We start from the raw sequence: 20,096 nt of genomic DNA on the forward strand, positions 1-20,096 counted from the left end.
ACCTGCGTGGCAGCTTTATTAGCATGTTTAGATGATCTTACAAAAGTTGTATGCTCCAAATTGGAGAATTGTGAAACCTGTAATCTGTGGTTAATATGATCTTAATAAATAATAATAATAATAATAATAATAATAATGTAATACTCATTTGTCCTCCTGCAGTGGGCTCTTTTGGGATGATGCAAGTACAGGGTGCAGTGACTCGCATTCTCTTTCTTTTCAGTGGATTTGATGGAAATAAAGGAAATTCGCCCAGGGAAAAATTCAAAGGACTTTGAGCGAGGGAAAGCAAAGCAGAAAGATGAACATTGCTTCACTATTTTTTATGGTACCCAATTTGTTCTCTGCACATTAAGCTTAGCAGGTAAGTATTTTCTTTTTGTTTCATAGACAATGAACCCTGCAGACTAGGAACATAATGCAAAGATGGAACAGTAATGCAAAGGTTATGGTGTTCCTAGTATTTGCTCAGTGTTTAAAACCAGAAAGAATGCTTTTACCCTTGCTGCCACTAATGTCCTTGAATGGCAGCTTTTGTACTTTAAGCTTTAAAATAGCTGGTACAAAGTCTTCTCTTGTGTTGTCTAAACTGATCATTTTGCTTAGTTTATGAAGCGGTCATTTCAGATGTCTGCATTGTGGCAATCAGCCTTTTGCTCCGCCTGACATTCGTCTCTGTATGTTCTGGAATGATGAAATGCCTGCCAGTTGATGCAAGACAGGTTGTCTGAAAGCAATATATATAGCAAAAAATAAGTAGTAGCCTCTGGATATATTTTTAATAACCCACTTCTTTGTGCTTGCAGCTTCCCAAGGCCTCAAAGAGTCACAAAAATGTGTAGACACACTGTTAGCATTTTTTCTTTATGTGTAAACCCTTTCTGGTTAATTATCTCAGCTGAGACTTTCAACACTGAAGACAGTGCATGAAAGATTATCTCTGTTAAAGGGACTGGAAGTTTTGGCATTGACACTGGGGGAGGCTAGCCTGGATTTTCCCCCCTGAGTTTCAGTCTAGTGTGGGTCACAGGTAACACTGACTGCTGGAGCTACAGCTATGACTTTTCTCGGTGTGGCCAAATCACAAAAACTTCCACGCGACAGAAAATATCTCTCTACTTAGGAAAGTGCAAGGACTAGAGTAACAGATGAACTACAGGTTGAGGTGCCATGCTAGGCCTGCGTATGTCACTCGACTTACTAAGTCTCATCTATAGGAACAAAGAAATATTAATCATTGAAAGGCAGTGAATCAAAAACTAATTAAAGAAGAGACTTTTTTACACAACCCAAGTCTCTTTGCTTCAGGAGAGCTGTGTAGCCAAGAGCTTGGAAAGATTCAGACTAGAATCGGCTATTTTTAATGGAAAATGAGATTGTCCGGAATTGCCGAAAAGGGTTATTTAAATAAGAGAAGAGAGAGAAACATCTCTAATGATGAAGCATCCTTGCACCTTCCTTTGTACAGGACTATGTGGACCAACGGTCTTACATAGTGCAGTAATTTTCTTGCTTCCGCATTTGTTGAAGCCAGTAGTGTCCCATTCGGGAGCACCGCCTTTTTTCGCAAAGCTGCAATAAGTTCAAGTCATTTTAAAAAGAAGTTCCCAGCCGAGCAGAGAAGTGAGCAGTGCCTTTTTAATGTAAAATCGAGGTGCTTTGTAGTTGATGCACTTTCCCAATAGTGTAAGCAAATGCCTTATTTATATGCTTGAACTAATTGCATGTACACTGTTGCACTAAACTGTAGGGGGGGGGGGTTGTAAATGGCATGCATGATCTTGGGGGCTGGAAAGAGGTTTCTTGTGATAGTTGGGTCCCAGGTAGCACGTTTTGAAGTTTTAGTTGAGAGGTGAAGTCCAGCCTGTTTCTGGAGACTGAGAACGCGCAGTGCGGTCGGCATGCTTTAAATATAAATGTGCCAACCACACTGAAGGCTGCTGTTTTTTCTCCCTCTCTTGCTGTTGTCAAAAACTAACCTTTGCCACGATTTTGAAAACATGCCCTGTACTAGGAGCTATGTTGCCATAACACTAAATCATAGTGCAGCTTGACTAATGTGATTTTCAATGAGGGGGAAATCCTTTCCTTTGTTAAAACACTTTGTCTTGGTTTGTTAGAACAATACAGAGTAACTGTTACTGAAGGGGGAAAAGTTTATCTTTCTTCAGGCAAAATTGCCTTCAGGGAACAGTTAGATCGGCATTGGGCGGTGCCCGTTCCTCTCCAAAATGTAACTAATTGTGAGCGAGTCCCACCGGGATCTGTAGCCAGGCTCTAGCCGGGGTCCCGAGGGACGCAGTATTGTGTAAAAGTATATTTTTAACTTACATAGCCTTGCATCTTTGGAGAGACCATTTTTGTTTTGCAGGATGTTGCGCAGATGGCTTGAATTGGAGATGCGGGTGGGAAACCAGTTGGAAGGGAAATTGTTTTGGGTAAAGAAAAGCTTTGATGTCAGAACTGAATGCTTTAGGGCAGGGGTGTCAAACATATATGATCTGCGGGTCAGATCAGCTTGTAGAGCCAGGTCATCCAGCTTACAGCCTCGTGGGGGGGAGGTGGGGAGGATGGGGACCTTCACAGCTGTAGCAGCACTTTGGGAAGAGGCCCAACACCGTGGCTTATTTCCGTGGCAGCAGCCAGGTGCCTAGGATGTCAGGCCTCTTCCCACCAGGTCCCAGACTGGAAGGGGTTGGGGTCCACGGAGCCATTCTGGCTCCATTCATCCAGCCCGTGGACAATATTGTATTGCTCATCTGGCTTGCAGGGCCAGACAAGTTTGACACCCCTAATTTAGGGCTTTCCAGATCCTGCCCCAGTGAAATGAGGGGAGGGGAAAGGAAGTTTGCAGACCACCCTTACTTTTAATACAAATCTGTGTCACCCAGGCACTGTGGATTCCAGCATACAGCACTTATACAAGATAAATCAGTTCAATTAACTCAGTCCAGAGTAATCAGTTCTTAGTGGTGTGATCATAGCAGAGTAGACTCAGTTCTTTGCTTGCAAAATTTATTTCACAGGTGACGCAGAAGCGTCAAAGGCTACAGTTAGAGCCCAGCACAATGGGATCTATAGCATCCACAAGCTGCACGGTCTTTCTGTAGCAGAAGGTGACTCCAGGATGCTCTCGTGTCTACTTTGGCCACTTTTGGAAGCAGAAAAACGTCATAGTGAGAGCGTAGTAGTAGGTCAGCAGCAGCATCTCAGAAGCTACGAATCTTCATATGATCTGAGGAACAAACCTTTGAAAAGAGGCACTTTTGACAGGTCCAGCAGGACTTATTTGGGAGAAAAAAAAAGTTATGAAAACTAACTAAATATTTCCTTGGCAGCATAAAACTCTGAAGTAACATTATCAAAGGGGCTGGTTAACCACTGTGTTTCGTACACTGGGGCTTATCTGAACATCAGAGTTTTATGTCTTTGTTTGGCGTCGATGTTCCTCATAGCATATTCATCTTTTTCAGCCGATTCTAAAGATGATACTGATAAATGGCTGTGCGGCTTGAATATCTTGCATCAAGAGGTTATGAGTGCTCCCACACCTGCAATCACAGAGAGGTAAAGTGGAATTTTTACCCTTCATTTCTGAGAAACGTGTGACAGCTAGATGCTTCTTCTAGAATATGATGGCAAAAGTCTAGAAAGGGATGTTTAAGGTAGAGCGGTCCATCCCTTACTGAAAGAGTAACTGTCAGCATGCTGGTCAGAAAGATCATAGTCCAGGATCAGACTCTGTATAAGTGTATGCCACTTCAGAGTTTCTTGTGGCAGTGGGGCTACTTCCACCGCAGTGAATTTGGCTCCAGTTATTGGTTTCCCTTTTGTTAACAAACAGGCCTGGTTCTGGGTTTGGACACCTAAGACAGTCACATGTTCAACTTTAACACTTACTAGGTTCAGTTAAAATGTGAGCAGATGCACATTCAAGCAGGGTACCATGTGTTAAATGCCCTCATGGCATTCAAACGTCTCTCCCTTTTAGGTGAGGGTTATCTCCTAATACAGGGGTGGCCAACCTGCCACTCAGGAGCCAAGTGCAGCTTTTCAGAAGTTAATATGCATCTCCTTGAATCTTTGCACAACTTAATATGCATCTCCTTGAATCTTTGCACAAGTTAATATGCATTTTCTTGAATCTTTGCACAAGCGCAAGGTGACCAGCTTCCATTTGTAGAGCTAGGTCATCTATCCATCTGGAAGGTGGGCACCGTGTCCTCGTGCAAAGATTCAAGGAGACACCCATGAACTTCTGAAGAGCCGCGTGTGGCTCCGGAGCTGCAGGTTGGCCATGCCTGCCCTAATATGTATTAACTTCAGTACATCACAGCAGTCCAGTGATTTGCAACGGTTGTAAGTGAGCGTGTGATACCATCCTAAGATGTTCAGGGCAATGCCTTGCTCAGGTGTGTGGTGGCCTTGGAGAGAGTTCAGGCTACACTGAGTTTCTCAGGACCCCACACCTTTAATATCCCGCTGAGCCCCCGGTCTTGAAAACGGGCCTTTTGCTCCCACCCCGTGCTCATGCTTTTCTGTAACATGCCTCTTTTTCTCAGGGTGTGTGCATGTCCTACCCAGTCGTTCTCCCTATGGTCTGACCATGTAATATTGCATGGTACAGTTTTCCTATGCACTGCTGCCCTTGTGTTGTGGCAGCGAGCAAAGTCAGGAGTACTCAAATTTTTGGTCTCATGGCCCAGATGAATGGGATGAGGCCGGTCCAGTCTGCTGGCCAGATGAATCCTGTGTGCTAGGATCAGGCCTTGGGCTGAGCATAGCCCTCTCCCTGCCCCTTCGTGCTGGGATAGGTCCCTGGGGGCCCAGCACCGCCCTCCCTTCCTACCACCTTCCACTGGGATTGGGTCTTTGGGGCCTGGCGCTGCCCCCACCTGGCCCCGCACAACAGGATTTGGCCCTGGGATCTGGCAACATCCCTCCCTGCCCTGCATGCTGGGATCGGGTGTCTAATCCAGTGCTCAGGGCCTGGGGCTCCTAACGGGTCCGGCAATTTGGCAGTGGGGGATTTAGTGGTGACACGGTGTTGCAGGCAGGATCTGGCCTGTGAGCCAGGGATTGAGCACCCCTGAGTAAAGGGATTCCTGCATTTATAGACTGAGTTCACTATCTTTTTGGGATAAAAAGTGTTTCTGTATGTAGAGCTTCCCTACGCAAGAAATTTGTACAAGTTGCACTATTTCCAATATTCTTTTGCAGGAACGCTGTCTGCTCAAACTGAAATTTGCCTGATTCAGGTTTCTTTAAAAACTCCGATTGGTATAAATGTGCAATAGCTGAGAAACACGAAGGGGAAAACATTTTTCTCTCTCTTTTTACATTTTTCTACTTTCTATGCACGTGCCCATGTTTGGGTTCAGTTCTTCAGCTGGGCGTTGCTCAGTCCCACTGCATCCAGCACAGCTCCTTGGACTCAGCGGGATTATGCTGATTTACACCATTTGAGGACTTGGGCCCTGCAGGCCTGTTGTTTCCCCTGTTTCCCATGGCTGGGTTTAGTCATTTCCCACTGTTGTTCATGTGGCTGTGTCGCACAACATTTGGAGAGAAACATTTACTGAACAATAATAAAATAGGATGGGAACACTGGTGGGGGCCTAGAAGGGTGCCCTGAAAATACTTGTTAATCTTTCCAAATGACTCGATTTGAAGCATAAATGTTGTTCTGCTTGGTTTCATCACTGACACTGTGATATGGAGTAGGCTTGTTCTTAATTCTCAAAATAACCTGTCTGTTTTACCAGCTGGCTGAGAAAGCAGATCTATTCAGTTGATCAGACAAGAAGGAACAGGTAAGAATCTCACCCTTCGTATGTGTCCTTAGTTTTTTCATGGCCCATTCTTCTATTTTATGTGTGTAAAATGAAATGTAAACTACCTTACAGGGTTTTTTTTTTCTTTCCATAAGAGACGCTTACTGTTAGTGAACATGCCCCGTTTTATTTGAAGAACATCAAGCGTGTGACATTCAGCGACGATCAGACATAGTATAATATGACCAAATATCTCTTTTTCCTTTTAGCCCTCTCTTCATGGCTGGTGTTAGCGTAGCTGTAATTGTAATCAAGGAGGTGCCTTCCCCTCAGCTCTGCTTTGAGCTCCCCAGTCCATCCCGTCCCCCCCCACCACACACCTGGCTATTTCCTCTACAAAGGATATTGCCTCTTTGTTAATTGAGTAAGAGCCTGTTGCTGGGCATCCCTTTTCCAGCCTGGGCCATTGCTCCAGCTCCTGCCCGCACAGCTGATGGGGTGTCTATGGCTATGTCTGTGGCTGCCTGAGATGAGCTCTGTGCTGCCACGACTAGCCTGCTACTGGTGCCCTAGCTGGCTCAGATCTTTCTGAAACACACTACACTCAAAGATGTCTTCACGACATGGCAAACACAATGTGGGTGCAGGGAGAGTGGCGGGTAGGGCATAGACTGGCCTGGTCCAGCAGCAGCATAACCACTGTCCTTCCTCTTTGCAGTGACTGCAAGTGTAGGGGAGAGATGTTCTGTGAGTAGGGGCATCGGAGAAACTCTGGGTGTGGGGTACCGTGCAAAGGGGGAACAAAAGCTGCCTTGGGAAAGTGGGATGGGAGGAAGCCAGATACCGGCAAAATATCAGAGGGCTCACAGGTGTCATTTGCAAGGACTTGCAGTGCCGTGACATTGGCTTAGTCGTTGCTCTGCTCTGTATTAATGGAGACCTAGACCCAGGAGTGAACTCCTAGATTCACACATCTCGGCTGAGCAGGCCCAGCATGGTGTCTCCCAGCATGGAGCCAGTGTATTTGGGTTCCTGTAGGGACTGACCAGGTGCTCGCTGCAGGTCCATGCATAAAGTGCTAGAGATTTGCAGTCTGCAAGACCTCCTCTGTGGTGAGTGAGAATCCGTGTTCTGCCAGTCAGGACAGAGGAGGAATGAAATGATGGGTGGGTAAGTGGGGGCATGAGCCCCTGGTGCTGCCTAAGATGTGGGGGGGAGCACCAGAATAGAGCTAGGGGGGTACTTCAGTCTCCCAACCTCCTTTCCCCCCCACCTTACAATGTATTTGCATCAGGAAGGACAGGGAATCAGACTCAGGTGGTGCAGGAGCAGTGGCTGGAGGGGAAGATGTCACCTCTTTTTTGCTGCTGACAACTGGTGGTTTTTTGGGGGCTTTTTGGCCTCTTGACACATGAGTTAGCAGCAAAAAAAAAAGAGGCGGCAAAATCTCCACCAGCAGCAACAACCCTCCAGCCATTGCTCCTCTCCTGCTGCTCTGCCGTCCCTGCTGCCAGAGCAGGGAAGATGCTGGGTGTTGGGGGGACTGGAGAGGTGTGAAGTACTGCCTCGGCACAGCGCTGCTCAGCTAGGCCTCTGGTGCAGAGGCTGCTGTCTTGTGAATTCAGTTGTATATTTTCTCACTAGCCTCGATGGAAATTCTCCAGTGCTTTAAGGAGGAAACGCAATCCCTGGGTGCTTTGCACTTTACCACGGCTTGTCTAATGCCCTCAACCTCTCTGTGGCACACCCATTTTTATGTACCTCTGCTTCAGTGCAGAAAATGACACGCATTTCCTCTTAGTTAGCCTTTTCCCGAAGAGCGGAATAAACTGTGGTCTCGTGTGAATGAGACCATGCTATTGCAGGAAATCACACCATTCTGCAAACAGTCCATGTGCTGGGCAGCTGACTGTGATACAAAACGAGACACCCAAGATCTGGAACAGAGTTGGGTTCCCAAGCACATGGGCTCCAAGAGGCTTGGGATGGGGGGAGGGCAAAGTGTGCCACCTGCACTGTTCTTTACTGGATGCCAGCTCAGGCCCGCTGCACTTGGCACCTGCTCTCTTGATGTGGTGCTTGTTCATCAAAGCACAATAAGAACCACACCACAGCGGAAGACCCTGGTGCAGAGTAGCTGCCGGCAGTACTGTATATCCGTTTGAAGTCTCCTTGTGTTTTAATAGTAGAAAATAGAGGTGCACTGATACATTGGTCCGATATTGGATCAGTACTGATATAAAAAAGATTGACTGCATCGGAAATGGGCCTGATGCGGCCGATAATTCGGCCGATAAATGCCATGCGTGTGCGCAGCTGCAGCGCAGCACTCAGGAAGCGAGGAGCACAGCTCAGCAGCGTGGAGAGCTGCTTCCAGCTGGTAAGTCTGTTGTGGTAGAAGGGGAGGGGGGAGGGAAGGGGTGTGGAGGGGCAGATCAACCCCTACCCCACGGTGAGGGAGGGGGCAGGGGCAGGTGCTGCCCAGCCAGGGTAGGACACGGTGGGGCAGGATGGGTGGGCTACAACTGCGTGCTGGAGCCAGGGCTGCACCAGGCTCTTCTTGCTGGGGGCTGAGCTCGGGGCGAGGGCTACGGAGGAGGCTGCAGCCACCCCAGATTTCACTATAGCTCTCTCCCAGCACCACCGTGCGCCCAGCGCAGCTCTGGCTCTTCCTAGTATGTGGGGGGAGTTGGACTTTGAGCTGGGAAGAGCCAGGGCTGCGCCAGGTGCTTAGCGGCGGTGGCACTAGGAGGGAGCTATGGTGAAATCTGGGGTGGCTGCAACCCCCTCCATAGCCCCTGCCCCGAGCCCAGCCCTCCGATGAGGAGATCCCAGAGGAGCTCCAGTTCCAGCCCACAGCTGCAGCCCACCCACCCCACCATGCCCAGATCCAGGGGCACATGCTTCCCCAGCCCCCCCCAGGTCTTCCTGGGTGCAAGCAGCAGTGGCGGGAGCTGCCCTTCCCCTGGAGCCACGGCTCTGTCCCACACCCCGCCCGGCCCCAGCTTGGCAGCGCCTGGCCCGACCCCAGCCCCTGTCTCCTCCATGATCACAGGGGGGCACGCGGGTTGATCTGCCTGCACCCCCCATACCCCTTCCCTCCCTCCTCCCCTTCCACCACAGTGGATTTACCAGCTGGAGGCAGCTTCCTGCGCTGTATTGGAAATCGGACCCATATCAGCCAATATACCTGCTTAAAAAATCAGATATCGGTATTGGTTCGAAAAACCTCTATCGGTGCACTCCTAGTAGAAAACAATGCAGCCGGTCCTCTTTGAATCCAGAGGGTTTGTACAGTGAAGTGTTAGTGTGTTCACTTTATGGGTAGACAGTTCCCACCTGGGGAAAAATCCCAGGAAAGAAATGTGGACCATGTTTAATGGACTTCCCTGAGTTGTAGTCTTGCCTCAGATGCTCGTGTCCTCTTTGGCTGTAGACAAGTTACTTGTGTGTTCTGCTTCTTTCTCTGCATGGAAAACCACAATGATAAAACCTGTTATGTGATTGGAGTTTAGAAATCACCTTAAAGAATCAATTTGGTTTTTACGCTGCTAGTTACTATTGTTTTTGTACTCAAGTGACCCTTTTTGGCTTGCAGCCACTTTGGCAGCATTTGGGATTGGAGACCTGAATAAACTTTAAATGGGTTTCTGGGGTTTTTTTGGGTTTTTTTTTAAGTGGATGCTGTATTCTGTCCACTCTATATTATTTAACTCTGAGAATCCTGAGATGTGCTTGAGATTAAATACTTCCAGGATCACCCATGGCTCTTTGCTTTGTGTAAGAATGTAGGGGCATGTATAAGGTTGATAAACTGTATTTTACCTGTAAAACCCTAATGGTACAGGATAGTGATATTGGGGTTTGGACTGTCTAATGTTTGAGGTCTCATTCAGTCATGTGACTCTGTGAAACATTTGGAACAAAGGGGGCAAATTTTCAAATGCTGCTTTCTGTTTTCCATTCCTAAAATATGTGCAAAAATGTATAAGCAAAGGTATTTATTTGTATGTCATTGAAGAAATACCTATTTTCTGTATGCAGGAGGACACTTGTATATTCCTGTATGTACAGGCATGCACAAATGTCTACAGACAGACTTTCTGCTCAGTCTACAGACTTTCTGGGCCCTGGAACTGACTGGAACTATTGTTCTTGTAGTTTATCTTTGATGACATTTGCCACAGCTCCCCCCCTTAGATTTGATATTTGATATAATTTTCTAGGTATGGAATCTAATTATTGGAGGTTTGCCTTGATTTCATCCCCCTCTCACTGCTACAGCAGGGAAAATAAGTCTGGGGAGTCAGACAGGTAGCCTCCTTGCTCTTTGTCCCTGCAACTTCTTTCCCCTGCAGCCTATTCCCCACCCCCACCTGCCTTACTGTCAGATCCTGCTCTCACTGAGCACATGGAAGTGAGAAGCAAGTCTGAAAACACTGACGTAGAAACAAACATACCTGTAGTAACTTGCACATAGGGAAATTACAGGTGCCTGGAGCCTTAATTCATCCAGAATTGCCGCAATTTATCTGTTTTGAAACTGCTGCAGATTTTAGCACAGGTACTCCATAAATACACTTTAAGCAGCACTTCTGTACCTACTTGGATACATTACAAACTGTGCATGCCATTATTCCAAAGCCAGAAGGCTGATGATTTACCATATAGTTCATTGGGCTGGGCCCCAGTAGAGACAACAGCAGTTCAAGCCATATAGTGACCTCACAGCTCAGCACTGTTTAGTATGTGACTGGAACCTGGTGTTCTTGTTATGAGTCCTGGGATCCTCCAAATTTTTTTATGCACATGAGGCCCAGGGCAGCTCCATCTCATGGAAGGCAGGGCCACACTAATAATATGTGACAGGCTGAGACAAGGGGCAGCAGAGGGATTCTGGCAAGCTTTTTGGGGCCCTGTTTAGTGATGTTTGCTAGACATTTAAGACTGGTTAAAACAGCCTTAAATGTCTAGCAAACATCGCTAAACAGCTCATTGGAAATAGGAAAGAAAAGTTCAGCTCAGCTGTGGGAGTGAAGAGGACAGTGAAATATATGCAGTATAGTGGCTCACCATGACTGGAGTCAGTGCTGAGAGGGACTGAGTCCAGTGGGCACTACCATATATCTTACTCAGATGAGCTATACTAACCTATCCTTGTGGTAGCTCCTATCATGCCTTCAGTGGATTTGGGGAGTATCTGAAGTCCCAGACTGATGGGTATGGGAGGGAGGAGACTTGACCGGTGGTAGAGCCACAGACTTGATGATTGAGCTGGGCTCAGTCGATTTGGAATTCAGAACTAATTTGGTCTTAAGCCAAAAAAAAAAAAAAAATATTGTTTCCCTCATATGGGCCACGTGTTTTATAGTCATGCTCCGTGTTGGCTGCATTTAATCAACTTTATAGTTGGCTTCTATTGCTGAACACATGCTGCTTTGGGCAGGATCGTAATGATAGACAATATATTTAGTGAGGTTCCCTTGTAGGCGAATGTAAGGCTTTTTCTCCATGTTGACTGGGGGAAAAAACCTTGTCTTATATTTGAGTAAATATGCAGTGTGTGTGTGGGGGGGGGTGTGAAATTACACACACACACACACCCACACACACACTTAAAGAATATTTACCATTTTATTACACTAACACAGCAATCTTCTGACCATAGCTACCAGTTGTAGCTGGATGGGAGCAATGAACAAAAAGTATTTAAACTGTACCAATATTTTAACTTTTGTGCTGGTGAGGAATACATGCCAGCTACTTGTATACTAATAAAACTGCCGTTTTTTGCTCTGTTTTTTCTTTCAGTATCAGCATTAGGGAACTGAAGACCATACTTCCACTAGTAAACTTCAAAGTAGGCAGCATGAAGTTTTTGAAGGATAAGTTTGTGGTAATTATCATTAAGTACTTGATGTCTGGCTAACATCTGTAGCTGATTCCTATGTATGGTATTTTGTCTAGATCTTTAGCTTCTTTCAATGTGAATTAATTTAATTATCAGATTATTTTTGTGTGTGTTTAGATCTGGCTGTAACTCAGAAACTTCTTCTTTTTAAACTTATTATCACCTTTATTCTAGTTCTTAATATTGCAGTACTGCGGAAAGCCAGAATCAGGCTGGCTGCCCTGTTCACGGTACTGGGCCAAATTCACAAAGATCCAGTCTCCACGCTGTTTTAAACCGAGAACTCTTTTGCCTTATGAAAAAAGCCCTAACCCCTTAGACTTTCATTTCATCTTTCACTACTGTTCATAACATTTTGAAGGCCCTTGGTCCTCCCAGAACCTTAAAAATCTTTTCTGTGTTGTTCTTGCCCTGTAATTTCCACCGCAAAGCCCTAAATAACTGCTACCATTACGTCTGCTAACAAGGCATCAATGGGACACTTTCCCTCATACTTTGCAAGAGGAAAGTGGGAGACTTGTGAACTAGCTATTGGTATCCGGGTCAGCGATAAAAGAGTTGGAAGCCAGAGATGTGGATCAGAAACAATATACTGTAAACCAAAACATCTCTTTTTTTTTTTCATGTTACATATGACCTTTATCTTAAGAAATCACTTAGCTGGCATGTCAACATAGTTGACGTCAGGGCACAACAGCCATACATACGCATGCTTGGGCACCATGCGGCAGCTAGGAAGGGAAGGACATGTTTGTTGCCGCAACAAAAATCAAAGAGGAAATTCTAAATATGCTCTGCAACTTTCTCTCACAGGAAGTGGGAGCACCCAAGGAAGATCTTAGTTTTGAACAATTTCACTTGTTCTACAAGAAAATTATGTTTGAACAACAGAGATCGGTAAGTTCATCTCAAAATAGCCAGCGAGCGTGCTGTTACCCTGCTTGGGTTGAATGAAAGCTGAATCGGGACCGTCTGCCATCTACCATAAAATGCTCACTCGTCTTACTATATTTGCTGGATTGGTGACAACCAGCACCGATAGCTAGTTTAATAAAAGAAATGGAGAAATTAGTGTTGCTTCTTGACTTCTCATAGTGCAAGTGTGCAAACACATAACGGGGCTTTTGGGAGCAGTTTGTCAAGCGCATTTGTCTGCGCCGTGTGTAGGATGTTCATGGGTTGGGTTTAATTAATGGATGTTCAGTATAATGAGGGTTTTGTTCTTGTGCGATTTCCTGATTTGATTTATTCTGCATCCAAAGGAATGCAGAATAAATACGTTCTTTACGTTATAAGTTTTACATTCTTTAAACTTTGCTTGCATGTCCTGGTCACCAAATGAGGGCAGTCGCTGTCATGTTTCCTTCGGTGTGAGGATGGTGCATAAATAGTTGGCTTACCGCATGATATGCCTGTGACAGCCCCAGCGGTATATAAATGGCATGGCTCTGTGTTTACAGATTTACTAAGGGAACAATTTGGTCACTGAAACCAAAAAGGTTCATTGCATCCAGAGTCATGAAGTTGATGGGAGCTTCAAAAGCTTCGTGTCACTGAAAATCGGGGTATTTACTTAAATGCGTAAATGTGGGTATGAGGGCCAGATCCCAAGAGGGATTTCTGTGCCTAAGTCCTATTGATTTCAGGAGGTCTTCAGCACCTAAATACCTTTCTGGATCTGGCTCTTAAGTGCTTAAATTTCAGCACCCAAACTTGAAGATGTTGGTCCGAATGGCTGAATGGTAGTAATTGCATACCGCTAATTGTGTCTGAGGAAATGCAAGCCACTGTTGATATTCAGGCTGCTTCACCTCAGTTGACACAGGAATGGTTTGTTCATAACTTCTCCTTTCAGTTTTGTAGAGTAAGCTTATTTTTAATGTTGATCTGTCTGATACAAATAACTGTATGCTGTAGGATTTTGCTTGCTGAAATGCCTTATTTGTTCAGTTTGTCTTGTTAAGTGCTCCTTTTTGCAGGGTGAGTCTAGCTTTTCACCTTAAATATTAAAAAGTTACTTAAAGGGAGAGTAAAGCACAGAGCATCTGACCTCCTTTGAACTCTTGTTCTCACACTTGGTGGATCATTTTAAGAAACTCCTCATCTTGCTTAACAACTGTTTTCAGATAAGTTGGCAACTGCTTCCTGAGATCTGTATCTGTGCCGATCCAACCTGGAGGCAATTTAGTCTAGATTTTATGCCCAGATGAATAAAGATGATACAGTATATATGTGCTTACAGTTTTTGCAGGCTATCAAGCAATAAAAGCTCCCAGGGAAAATGACTGCTTGTGTTTTATAACATGAATTATCAAGGCCAAGTTTTTTGTTTGAGAATTGTGTGCTTCTACATGGACAAATCCTGACATGTACCCACTAGCTTTGACAGCTTGTTTCTTGGGCATTTGAACTTAAGTTTGCTAGCTTAAAAGGGTAGCATATAAATCAAATAAAAACTAAATAGCTATACAGCATGTAGAGAGCACAAGCCACTGTAGATATTATTGAGTGAAAGTATGTAGTTTTTTTATTGTGTATCATTTCTCTGTTTTTATTCTTATCTCAAGATTCTTGACGAATTCAAAAAGGATTCTTCTGTGTTCATTCTTGGGTGAGATTTCCTATTAATACAATTTTATACATGTGTGTGCGTGTGCATGTGTGCGTGTAGTTGTAATGCAGCTACACTTCATAGTCCCACAATCAATGATCTAGTGTAGGGGTTCCCAAACTGTGGTACACATACCTTGGCGGTACACAAGACAGTATGCGGGAGAAATTGTGTAATTTAATTTTCATTATAATAATAATTGGCATATAAGGGGTTAAAATAGAAAATGTATGCTGGTAGGGGTACGCGGGCAGCTGGTAAATCTGGAAGGGGTACGCCATAAGAAAAAGTTTGGGATCCTCTGATCTACTGGAACCATTTATTTCTTTTCTTTGAAGTGATGGCACTGTTTATGTGTTATGGTACTTTAAGTGAAGAGAGAGTGGATTTCTTATCGCTGTGCTGCTTGATGAGCATTTATTGTTGAAACGCGCCCTACCTATACTTTGACATTTATTTTAATAGCTGGCATGAAAAGTGAGAAAGGGTGATGCGCTGTAAGAACTAAAGTTTTCCTACTGATGGACTTCAGTGAGAGCTTTAATGGAGGACAGCAGTTGGCTCTCTGAATTTTTGCTTTGGGAGTTAAACTCAAAGGGAAAGGAGTATTGTGGATTGGTTGAGGCAAAGCAGAATTTGAACCCAAATCACGTCTTGATTTACTTGTCTGTAATAAGTCTCAAGTTTCCTAAGCAAATAAGGTACGTGCAGCATGTTGAAGAGACAAGGGGCCGCTGAATATAAGTGAGGAATGCTTACGATTCTTCTAGGTAAAGCCAGTTTATCTTGATGTTGCATATTGCATATAAGGAACTTCTTAAGTATCTTAAGACTCGCTGCCCTTGATGTAATAACTTCTTTGGTCCTTACTCATGAGTGCGTGTATCATTTAATAAAACACGTGGCTATGCAAATAATTTACAAGAACAATACTTTCAACAATACCCTAATTAAGCTTCACAACACCCTGATTACATAAGGAAATGTAGCTCTCGCATTACAAAACGAAAAACAGAGAGAGCCTAAGTAACTTTTCCAGCCTGATGTGGCGAGTCGTTTTCAAAGCCGGCTGTGACCTTTGATTCTGAGATTGAAAATCCACTCCTGACACCGTCATCCACCCATTGCCTTCAACAGGGTTTCGACTAAGTTTTGAGTCCACGATCTGGATAGATTCAGTTCTGTAGCCATATCCACCTGAGGGCCTGACTTAGCTGATATTTGTTCTCCTTTTTCCCCCCCATCAAGAAATTTGCTAATTTTTTTCTTTCCCTCTGCCCTAGAAATACTGACCATCCAAACGCTTCAGCAGTCCATCTGCATGACTTCCAGAGATTTCTGCTACACGAGCAGCAGGTGAGAGGGTCAGACACCCGAGTGCCTCTTTATCAAGGCTTCCAGCATTAACACATTTTGCAGAGAAGTCACAGACGGACATAGAGTACAGCAATGCTAATGGTGACACGGAAACTAGTAGTAGTAGTATGGTAGCCCTAGGGGTCCCGGGAATAAATAAAAAGCAAGTTTTGTGAGATGCAGTAATATCTTTTATTCAACCAACCTATAGCTGGGAGAGAGAAAAGCTTGCCGAACGCCTCTCCCAAATCAAAGTTGATCCAATAAAAGAGATGATCTCACTTCATACTTGCGTTTCACTGAAATCACTAAGCATCGGTATTAATGATTAAGCATAAACTGCAGCTGTATGATAGTTTATTCTCTGTAAAGAAAAGCCAGGTGTGAAAAAAATGAGAGGGAGATGCTGCAGTTAATGTGGTTTTATTTGGTTTCTGCTACATAAATGGGACTGTTTGACTGACACCACATAGATCTCAGAAGTGACATCCTGGCTCTGTTGTGGGTGACACCAGATAATCATTTGAGGTGGTATCCTCGCCATGGCCCCATGGGGCTTGGCACCGTGGAAAGAAACAATGTATTGAGATCTTGGCTTCACTTGAGTCAAAGGAAATTTTAACAGGAGTAGTGTCTGTCTTCCGGCAGTGAACTGGTGAGGACAAGCAGCATTCACAGGTAAAGACGAGATCCTGTTTAACATAGATTAGTTTAAACTGTGGGTTTTATCCTGGTTAGACTGTCTGATTAAAGTCCTGGGTTGATATAAAAAAAATAGGGTATTTTCCAGGTGGGGGTGTGATAAAAGAATATCTTGCAGACCACCCCCCTCCTGTTACCATGTGCATATTTTTGGAAAGCCTGGCATATTTTCTGTATGTTTAAGCTTTGATAATTCATAGGCCCTTTTGAGCTCCAGGTTTGCAAATCTCATTTAACAGTCAAATCGAACACAGACATTTGTGCATTCCCTGAACAAACTTGATTTTTTTTTCTTGATGTGACCGTTATAGTAACACTAAGGCTGCAAAGTGAGGCATTCGGAAGTTAGGAAATTAGACCAGCATCAAGATTACCTTTGCCTTGATGGGGTCAGGATTTCATACATTGTGGTTTTTCCTGCCCTGAATATAGCCCCTGCCTGCATCAGCTTTGTACTAGAGCTGAGGGCTTCTTTTATCCCCGAGTCGGCATATAGGCTTTCCCTTACATAGAGTTGCATTATTTTGAAATTAAATCTATTTTGGGGGAAAAAAAATGATGAACCTAAATGACAGCACATGCATTGATTGATGACAAGTGGCTGGAGGGATTTGCAAAACCTCCGAGCGTGCCGGTTTCATTCACTCTTTGGTATGTGACTGCATTTGTATGTGATCCCAGACATCATCGTTTTAAGTACAGCTATAGCCCGAACCAGATTGGATGGGTGAAACAGAAGATACAACAACTAACTATAGCCAGATGAGAGCCATTCAGTCGATTGCTGCTCTGAAAGTCTGTCTCTTATTTTATATAGTGCGCATGTAAGGAGCATTATTATGCTTTTGCCATGGAAACAAATGACGATAACTTTTTCTTTTTTAATTTAAAGGAATCTTGGGCACAGGATATCAGTAAAGTCAGAGAACGAATGACAAAGTTTATAGATGACACTATGAGAGAAACTGCTGAGCCTTTCCTCTTTGTTGATGAGGTGAGATAATGTGATAATTTCTTTTAGTTATCTATATTTTCTCTTTTTATTTCCTGTAAATTTTAGTTTGCTGATTAGAGAGCAAGTTCAGTGAACTCTACTCTTTATAATGTTTTGTATTCTTTTCCCTCTTGCAACCAAATGCATTAACATCCAGTCTCTGTCTTTATGTTTTAGTTTCTCACTTACCTTTTCTCAAAAGAAAACAGTATTTGGGATGATAAATATGATGCAATAGATGCCCAGGATATGAATAACCCTTTGTCCCACTACTGGATCTCTTCCTCTCACAACACGTAAGTTTTTTTAAAAACCTTGGTCTTCCAGTTCTGATCAGATAGACCTGGCTGATATATTAAGAGAAAAAAGTTCAAGTTATGCCAGGAACGTGCAGTCTGGATTTCTGAAGACTCAATGGGAGGTTATACATATGCACCTGACAGCAGTCACTGACCTTTGTCTGACAACTTAAAAAAAAAAAAAGTCTTGAGAAGCAGTGAATTGTATTTCCAAGAAATACAAAGCAAAAAAAAAACCTTTCCAGGAGAAAATAGAAGAGAACTATAGCCGTTAGTCTACGCTCAGACTCCTGCACAAGCTTCCTGTAAATAACTCTGGGGGTGTGTCCAGGTGAGTGTGCACGTGTGTTTCCCCAGGGACAGTGGCACAACTACGTGCCACTGCTATTTGTCCCCAGGGAACGCCGCCCCTGCATGCATGCTCTGATGTGCGGCAAATTGCCTTGGTTGGGGTAGGGGAGGCTGAGGCCAGCACCTGGGCCCCTTACCTGGGGTCCTGGGGGCTTCCTGCAGCTGCAGCAGCGGTGACCTGGGCACGTGGAGCCTGGCTGGCAGCTGGAGTGCTCTGTCTGGCCAGGCTCCTGTTTCAGGTGGTGTGTGCTACAGCCATATACACTGTGCCATTTTGTTTTTTGGGGGGTTTTTTTGGAGCATTTTATTGGTAGATCCTGGGATTTCCTGGTATCTAATTTTGGCTCTGGGCTGCAAACATGCAGAGTGAAGAACCTTTTGATGTGCGTTGCATGCATTTTGCAGCACCTCAGAAGCCTTGGAGGCACTGCAAAGTGTACGTGCATGCTCATCTGGATGTGCCCTAGGAGTCAGGGCTCTTCCAAGAGCCCTGTATGTACTGCCCAGTTCAGACCTAGTGTGTCTGGGCTTTATGAGACTTTGAGAGGCAAATCTTAAGCCTCTTCAGTAGTGGGACTTTTGTCTTCGTGCAAGTTGCAGAATTTGGGTAAAAGTTATTTCTGGGATGCACGTGTCTTAGTGTGTATTGTATACAAGGGGTCAGAATTGTACTGGTAGTCCTTGTGCCACCTGTGCTGCAGCATTTTAGTCAGCTGTGCATGCATCTGTGTTTAAACAGAGCTCTAGAGAAGGATGGTGATAGTATTTCAAACTTATATTGCCTACAGTTTCAAAGGAAAGTTGTGGCAGAAACCAGGTGTGGAACCCAGGAGTTCTGGCCTCCAGTCAGCTTCTAAAACCAGGATGCAATATTGCTTTAATGTGGTCAGATCATTTTGGGGTGGAAAATACCACCACCTTTGTGTGACTGGAAAGGTGACAGAAGTGCTGTGCTGAGCTCTGCCAGATCAGGAGGGAGTGCAGGGTGCCAGTGGGGAGATGCTGGAATACAGACTGGCGGTGTAACAGTTTCCAAAGTGGAAAGGGTTGCTTCCAGGGAAGGAGATGAATGTGGCTGATATGGGTTGTAGTAACTGAGTGCCCATGCGTGTTGCCATACATAGGCATGTGGGGGCATGGCCCAAGATGTCAGCCCTCACTCTGATCTTCAGAGAATCACAGAAAGTTAGTTTTGGAAGGAACCTCAGGAGGTCACATCTAATCCAACCCCCTGCTCAAAGCACGTCCAGCCCCAACTACATCATCCCAGCCAAGGCTTTGTGTAGCTGGGTCTTGAAAACCTCCAAGGATGGAGGATCCACCACTTCTCTGGGTAACCTGTTCCAGTGTTTTACTACTCTCCTAGTGAGAAAAGTATTCTTAATATCTAACCTAAACTTCCCTTGCTGCAACTGGAGCCCGTTGCTCCTTGTCCTGTCATCTGCCCCCACTGAGAACAGTCCAGCTCCATCCTCTTTCGAACCCCCTTCAGGTAGTTGAAGGCTGCTATTAAATCCCACCTCAGTCTTCTCTTCTCCAGATGAAATAAGCCCAGTTTCCTCAGTCTATCCTCATAAATCATGTCCCCAGCCCCTGAACCGTTTTTGTCACCCTCCTCTGGACTCTCTCCAATTTGTCCACATCCTTTCTGTAGTGGTGGGCCCAAAACTGAACACAGGACTCCAGATGTGGCCTCACCAGTGCTGAATAGAGGGGAATAATCACTTCCAAGGACACACTGCTGGCTCATATTCATGGAGGGCGGGGGGAACATGTTGGCATCATTGCCTTTCCTAACTCACAGTCTCATTTTTCTGCTTAGATACCTCACGGGGGACCAGCTTCGAAGTGAATCCTCCACAGAAGCTTATATCAGGTGCCTTCGCATGGGATGTCGCTGTATTGAGTGTGAGTAAGAGGCTCGTGGACTGGCATGTGATAAAAGAATGGTTTTGCTCCCCACCTAGGTGGAGCTTCCTCTGATTGCTAAGCACAGACACAAACAAGAGCTCTCGGGGTTTTTTTGTTTTGTTGTTAAACACAGGGTCATGCATTTCTTGTTAAATGATGTGCTAATTCCTTGAACCAGTGTTCGCAG

At 44.8% G+C, this 20,096-nt stretch overlaps 1 protein-coding gene across 3 annotated transcripts in view; it reads left to right on the top strand.

Moving 5' to 3' along the window:
• Positions 1–20,096, top strand: part of PLCG2 (phospholipase C gamma 2) — an 81,358-nt gene that overhangs the window by 24,875 nt on the left and 36,387 nt on the right. For all 3 annotated transcript variants that reach the window (XM_006027439.3, XM_025208640.1, XM_025208641.1), the window contains 10 exons: positions 224–364; positions 3,474–3,567; positions 5,766–5,813; positions 11,586–11,670; positions 12,499–12,582; positions 14,253–14,296; positions 15,580–15,652; positions 17,247–17,348; positions 17,526–17,644; positions 19,821–19,906. In XM_006027439.3, the coding sequence (XP_006027501.1) occupies positions 224–364; positions 3,474–3,567; positions 5,766–5,813; positions 11,586–11,670; positions 12,499–12,582; positions 14,253–14,296; positions 15,580–15,652; positions 17,247–17,348; positions 17,526–17,644; positions 19,821–19,906 (876 nt within the window). The remainder of the gene's footprint in view (positions 1–223; positions 365–3,473; positions 3,568–5,765; positions 5,814–11,585; positions 11,671–12,498; positions 12,583–14,252; positions 14,297–15,579; positions 15,653–17,246; positions 17,349–17,525; positions 17,645–19,820; positions 19,907–20,096) is intronic.

Source organism: Alligator sinensis, unplaced genomic scaffold (assembly GCF_000455745.1).
Source record: "Alligator sinensis unplaced genomic scaffold, ASM45574v1 scaffold119_2, whole genome shotgun sequence".
NCBI lineage: Eukaryota > Metazoa > Chordata > Crocodylia > Alligatoridae > Alligator > Alligator sinensis.